Source organism: Ptychodera flava, unplaced genomic scaffold (genome assembly GCF_041260155.1).
Source record: "Ptychodera flava strain L36383 unplaced genomic scaffold, AS_Pfla_20210202 Scaffold_131__1_contigs__length_144216_pilon, whole genome shotgun sequence".
NCBI lineage: Eukaryota > Metazoa > Hemichordata > Enteropneusta > Ptychoderidae > Ptychodera > Ptychodera flava.
In genome coordinates this window covers 31798-38595 of record NW_027248313.1, presented here as the reverse complement: position 1 = coordinate 38595, position 6798 = coordinate 31798, and the positions used below count along the sequence as shown (strand labels likewise).

Below are 6798 nucleotides of genomic sequence, written 5' to 3'. Positions count from 1 at the left end.
CAGTGAGATGGAGTTAGGGCGAAAATTGTTCATTGATGTAAACAACCAGATACTCTTGAAATACTGCATATTTACAGACATCCATACATTCAGATCAGTACATCAATCATGCGCAAAGAAAAGCAAAACATCAATAATTTTAAATTCAACAAATTTATTACATTCAGATATTATTTACAAGATTGTCTCACTTTATTTACAAGAAATTGATATTTACAAATTGTTAGTTTCTACGCACTCTTTTATGGAATTTAGGTTTTCTATTTGTTGGATGAGAAGCAATGTGATGGTCATTCACCATACACTTTAACCTGTGAAGTTCATCTGGCATAGAATTGTACTTCATCATGGCCAGGTTAAAATGATGGTGAATGACTTCAACACCATTTTCTCCTAAAAATCCAAGACCCATCTTGGTTCTCTGAATTTGACTTAGAGCATGGCATTCAAGAATATGAAGCTTGGGAAATATTCGTTCCCCTGAGAATACTGTTCTGTAGTATTCTAGCAGGCCAGCAATGTTGATACCTGTAAGAGGAATGGAAATAACAATATGTTTAGGAATATTAAACAATGTCAAAGTTGCTACAGCAAATTTGAGAGTATTGCATAATCTCCTCTGTTAATCAAAACAATAACTAGTTCAAAAAAAAGGATTGGAGTTTGATGAACTTCAAAACTTAAAAACCTTTTTTTTCAAAACTTCAGTAATAAAAGAAACAACTAGCAACACAAACATTCATCTTATTCATGCACAAATTAAAATGGAGTGTTGAAGTGAATAAAAAACCACAGCCACATGTGACATGGCTGTGAAAAAACAAACTTGGATGTTCATCACTTGATCATGTATATCATTCAACATGGCTCAACACCAGCCTGTTGAAAACTGCTGTTAAACAAAAGAAAATAGAAAAACAATATTAATCAATGATGTACTAATTATAGTAACAATGAATAATTGAATGAACACAATAAAAACAAACACTTTTACATATTATGAATTTACAATATTTTAATCACCAAGCTCCTTTATCTCCTCATCAGACAGTTGCCTTGACACAGAATATATTCTGTGACAGTCAGCAAACAGGGTAAACAATGGCTTGAATCTAGTTGCTATCTCCTTGGCCTTGTTGATAAGTGGCCTGTCGTCATCTACAACATTTTCAGTAGCAGCTACCATGGAGTCAATAATAATGTTAATGTTTTGGGTCTGAAAACAAAGCCATATATTATGATTAGAAACACTCACTCAAGTGTTTAAACTGTTTCTCTCCAAACACAAAATTCTTACAATACATTGCTAATGCAAATTGATATTACTTCAACATCAGTATCTTGAAATTCAAATGAATCTGAATTTACTTCTGAAAAAAATAATAGTCAGTCAACAACATGCACACTTGTCTTAGTGGATAAGACAAGTAGGAACACTTTTACAAAACTGGTGATCATATAGGAGTACAAAGACATGCAAAATCTTGAATTATTCACAGTTCAACAAGTTTCATCTTTGAGAAATTTGCTACTTGCATGTAAATAAGACTGGAGACTGAAATATAGGGAATTAATATAACTGTCATGCAAACACTGACTATATATTAAAGGACCAGTAATGCTAATTTTTGATGATTTTGTCATTATTTGTGTATCAATTGTAACTTCTCATTTAACTCCAAAAGAATGTTGAAATACACACTATTAGGTTGTCAACACTATCTATATGTGTAAAAAGCACTGTCACTGTTTACTTTTCAATTCTGGTTTGGACAAGAATTCATTTGTCAACAATAACAGTGTACTTTACACATGCACAGTCTGAGTTGACAAGCTTAATACTGTGTATATCAACATGCTTTGGGCAGTAGATCAAGAAATAATGGTTGATATTTAAAACAAATATTGTGAAAAAATCAAAGTTAGCAATACTGTCCCTTTGAAATGTTGCTGAACAATATCACTTGTGTACATGTGAGAGAGGGAAGAGAGAGCCACCAAAAGCTTTGGTAAATGTCCATAGCTTTTATACAAGAATGACTGAAAAAAATATAAAATGTAGAGAAACTGAATATGAAATTCAATGATAGGGATTGAATGTATTAGGTGATGTATACTACAAAGGTAAGAAATGCATTAAATGACATGAACCTTGCAGCACTTATCTACATGATTGCCAATGAAAGATTTGCCATGGTATGCTTGACGACAGACATGGATACTTGTAAGTGCCCTGTCAAGGGCTCTCACAGTATAGCCAGCTTCTTTCGGAAGTCTTTCTTTAAGTTTCTTAGCTTCTTCTCTCTGGTCAAAAAAGGTAATAGTAAATGCAATGGCAAAATATCAAAACATTGGGCAAAAAAGTGAAAAGCAAAGTAGTAGAAAGCATTTAAACCTTTCTTCTAGCCTGCTCAAGTAGTGCATCTTTGGCTGCTGACTTCTCACGCAATGATTGCAGTGATGACTTGTCACCATCATCAGAATCAGAATCAGAATCTGAGTCATAGAACAGGTGCTCTATCTCTACTTCCATGGCTTGAACTTTGACCTCATCTTCTCTTGCCTCACTCTCTAACTTTGTGGCATCACGCAACATGGACAAGTAAGTGTCAAAATTTGCTGGTTTGAGGACAGGTTCATCAACACCCTCACCACTCTCCAGGTGACAGAATATTTCAAGGTCCAACTTTGCACACTCAGTCTCCAGTAAGTCATAGAACCTCTGGAAAAGTCCAAGGCTCATATGCAAGGCTGGAATGGCAACCTAAGAAACAGATTTATTTCTATTAGTGCTCTTATACCTGAAAAAATGGTGGTTTAATTAAAGGTACAAAGATAAATACATGTACATGATAAAAACAAAAGATACTCCTCTGCACACCCTGTGAATTGGAATTTCAAAGAGAGCCTTGTTGATGACATTGTTATATTGGGAAGCAGTACTACGTTTACTCCCAGCACCAACATATTCTTCATGGTTTTCTTTAAGTTGGTCCAGAGTTCTGGCTGTCACTTCTGGTCTTTCACATGGTTCTTTCTGAGCATCTTCTTTTGACACTGTGCACCAAAGGCAGAAGTGTTTTCCTAAAAATTAAGACACAAATATTTAACTTTCTGAATGAAGGCAAAACGTTGCTATGCTTTTTACAATGTTGAAAATAAAATTAAATACTGCCAATAATATAATTGATTTACATTATGTAACAGTTACAAATTTGATTTGATGTTTTTGAGAAAAACATATCTATATGTGTGTGTACATGTATTATACATATTATATGTATATATTTATATATATATGTGTGTGTACACACACACACACTCACAAACACACACCTATATGTTTACATGTGATTGTATGAATATATACGCACACACAAACGTGTTTGCACACACTATATGTGTGTGTGTATATATATATATATATATATATATATATATATATATATATATATATGTGTGTGTACACACACACAGTGTGTGTAAACACATTTGTGTGTGTGCGTATATATATACAAACACATGTAAACATATAGATGTGTGTGTTTCTGTGTATTTGTGTATAACATACCAACAAGAAAGACTTACCGCTTGCACCAGACAGGCCAAATATGGTTGTCAGATATTCGTAGTCTCCTACCACAAACACTATCAGCTTTTGTTCCTAATGCAAAACAATATTCATGAGACACTACAATCTTGGTGAAAATATCTGATGTATGCTGTAATGAAAAGGTCAATGGCTGTCAATAAACAGTTGATGTAACACAGCAACAAAAGATCAAAACAACATCTTACGATATTACTATACACTTACTTCCATATTTGTACCGCATAATGCATTGATTTGAGACAAATTGACTTTATATGCTGTTTCAATGTTGTGCCGTCTGTCAGGAGCCTGAAAGATGTTCCACACTATGGTGTTCTCTATTGAATTAGGGTGTGCAACATTACACAACTCAAAAACAGCTTTGGTACTACCACCACCCTTATCCCAGCCTATCTTCAACCAGATTTCATCAGAGGGTATGACACCGTGCCATGTTAGCTTTCCTTCTCTGAAAGAATAATCAAAGTGTTAACAAAACAGTGCAATTTTTGAAATACATTTCATTTACACAATATACTCGTCTGAAAGAAGCACTGGATACTGATGGATGTGAAAAATAGCATAAATGAAGTAAGTTAGGTGTTACTATTGGCTGTGATTAAACATGTGTAGACATACTGTGCTGTAAGGAAAACAATTCCAATAAAGGATATCTTATTAAGGCTAACACTTTATTTGTACCTTTCCAACAAGTCCAACCTCTGGAGAACTGTAGAGGATATATCCTCCAGGCAAACACAGGGAGCAAGACGGACCTCAGTCGCCAACTTTCCATCGGGGCCTTTGACAGTGAAGGTAAACGGCAACTGTTCTGCAACCAATGGTAATGTCATACCTTTTGCTTTTTCTCGGTCTTTGGATTCACTGTTTAGTGAAACATTCCAGTTTCTGAGCCATCTGAAAAAAATGATATGCACACATTTACCATTACTCAAACAACAATGTGGATGAGCACCCCAATAAAGAAGTGATATTGCTACAAACTGATGTCACCATAACATACATAAACAAGACTCAATAGTCAACAATGGCGGCACTCATTGACAATGAATGAATTCAGTGTACCACTTCTGGAATGTTACCTTCGGATTCCAATCAAATATTGCTACAAAATTTTGGACAGTTATACCAAAATGTGTCTTTGTATGCTGCATTTCATCAGTTGTTCACAGAACTAGATAATTTTCTATGATGTTCAGTTCCTCAAGGGCCAATAACAAAGATCACCATCAAAGTACAGAAAGAAATTATATATTTAAATGGAGGGATGATGGAGTGTAACATATATGCAGTATAAAATTCTGTTCCAAGGATATTAATCAGTTGCCAAATTCCAGATAGTGAACAAGTGACAGACACAACAATGTTTAACTGCATATTGATTCATACAAATTGAAATTCAAAATTTCAAACTTATTTCAGACATTCAAAAAATGATTGATATCACTCATCAATTGGCTTTTATGCAGTTGTCCAATCCTAATGGTCTACAACCAACGAGTTGGCATACCGGATAGCTTGTTGCATAATCGTAGGTTCTTACATAATACTTGGTACCAATTGTATTCTTCACTGCAACAATCTGTTCCATGATGGGCTCATCGAATCTGGTAGAATAGGAATGTCTTTGCCACGTCAAGCAGAACGGTTTGAACTCGTGAGCGCAGCAGAGGCCAACTTGAACACGCCATGAGCGACATCCCACAAAGAAACTTTTGTGGACATGTATACTTTTTCTACTGAATTCCCTCAAAGTTTACTGACCACTATGCCAACACCAGTGAAGATAATTTGCGTCCGAAAATTGCTGCTCTTATCAGGAGATGTAGAACAGAATCCCGGACCAGAGACGAGACAGGCAACTTTGACCCGTACGGCAGAATTGCGTTCGGCGACTGCAGCAGCAAGTACTGAAGAATCTGTCATGGATATGCTCAAGGACATACAAAACAACGTCAAAGAGCTCAAGAAAGACACCAAATCATTAAACAAGAAAATGGAGAAAGTGGAAGCATGGTTAAGTAATATGGAAGATGCAGTTGAAGACGTGAGGAAAACCGCTGAAGGTAATAAAGAGAGACTTAAAAAGATAGATAGTCTTGAGGGAGATATCATTGGTAAAGTTGAGACAGAGATGAGAAATCTACGTACAGCTAAGTCAGAAATGGAAGATCGCTCTAAGCGAAATAACCTAGTTTTTCGGGGAGTAGAAGAAGACGAGCACGAGACGTGGGAAGTAACTGAACAGAAGGTGAAAGCATTATTTTCAGAGAAAATGAATATCAAAGAAAACATTGAGTTCAAAAGAGTTCACAGAATTACGTCGGAAACTGGAAACAACAGGCCAATAGTCGCTATGTGTAGTAGATATAAAGACAAGGACAGGATACTGGCGGAAGGGAAATCATTACGTGGAACTTCTATTTTTGTAGACGAACACTTTTCGGCCGAGACGAACTTTATTCGAAAGAAACTTTTCAATAAGCGGAAAGAATTAACAAGCAAAGGCTTTCGAGCCTTTGTTAATTACAAAAAGTTAGTTGCATATGAGGATGGTGTTAAACGAGTGTACACATACAATGAAAATACAAATTGTGTTCTGTGTCAAGGCTCTCCGAGATAGGGAGATGGCCAAGGTCCCAAAATGTAACTAGCCTTGAGAACATAAGCTTCGTATCTTGGAATATTCATGGTCTTTAGGCAAAATTTTCTGTAAAGTCAATCCGTGATTATTTGTTAAATTTTGATATTTCTTGTATCATTGAAACTTGGCTCCATAAGGACATTCTACCACATGTTACACTAGAAGGGTATAATGTATATCACTCATGTAGAGTTAAACAATCCCGAAAGGGTAGATGTGGGGGGAGGAGTTTCTGTTTTTGTTAAAAATTGGTGTGATAAGTGGGTTACTCGACTTGAATCAAACTTGTCTGATTCAGTTTTCCTTATGCTTGATGGAGATAAGTTCGGGTTGTCAAAAAGTGTAATTTTGGGGTGTGTATACGTTCCCCCTGAGGGATCGAAGTGTTATGACATAGAAAAAAATGGTATTGAGCTATTAGATCAGCAGTTTTCAAATCTTAAAGTTAAATATCCAAATTGTAATTGGCTGTTGATGGGAGATTTCAATGCGAGGACAGCTAAAGCTTATGATTACATAATGAATGATTCAGTTAATTATA

At 35.5% G+C, this 6798-nt stretch overlaps 1 protein-coding gene across 1 annotated transcript; it reads right to left on the bottom strand.

Annotated features, from left to right (window-relative positions):
- Positions 1 to 223: 223 nt before the first annotated feature.
- On the bottom strand, positions 224 to 5204 carry LOC139126834 (uncharacterized). The gene is made up of 8 exons (XM_070692765.1): positions 5164 to 5204; positions 4295 to 4510; positions 3818 to 4061; positions 3589 to 3664; positions 2882 to 3084; positions 2396 to 2764; positions 1024 to 1216; positions 224 to 528 (listed from the first exon to the last, which is right to left on the bottom strand). Exons 1-8 carry the CDS (start codon positions 5202 to 5204, stop codon positions 224 to 226), a joined length of 1647 nt encoding a protein of 548 aa, XP_070548866.1.
- Positions 5205 to 6798: the final 1594 nt, after the last annotated feature.

Bases quoted from the DNA above. Each gene is read 5' to 3' on its own strand.
- LOC139126834 (XM_070692765.1), bottom strand. From the start codon at position 5,204: ATGGAACAGATTGTTGCAGTGAAGAATACAATTGGTACCAA. The intron at 3,665-3,817 runs GTAAGTGTATAG...GTTTTGCATTAG, and splicing joins TATGCGGTACAAATATGGAA to GAACAAAAGCTGATAGTGTT. The intron at 529-1,023 runs GTGATTAAAATA...TTCCTCTTACAG, and splicing joins TGAGGAGATAAAGGAGCTTG to GTATCAACATTGCTGGCCTG.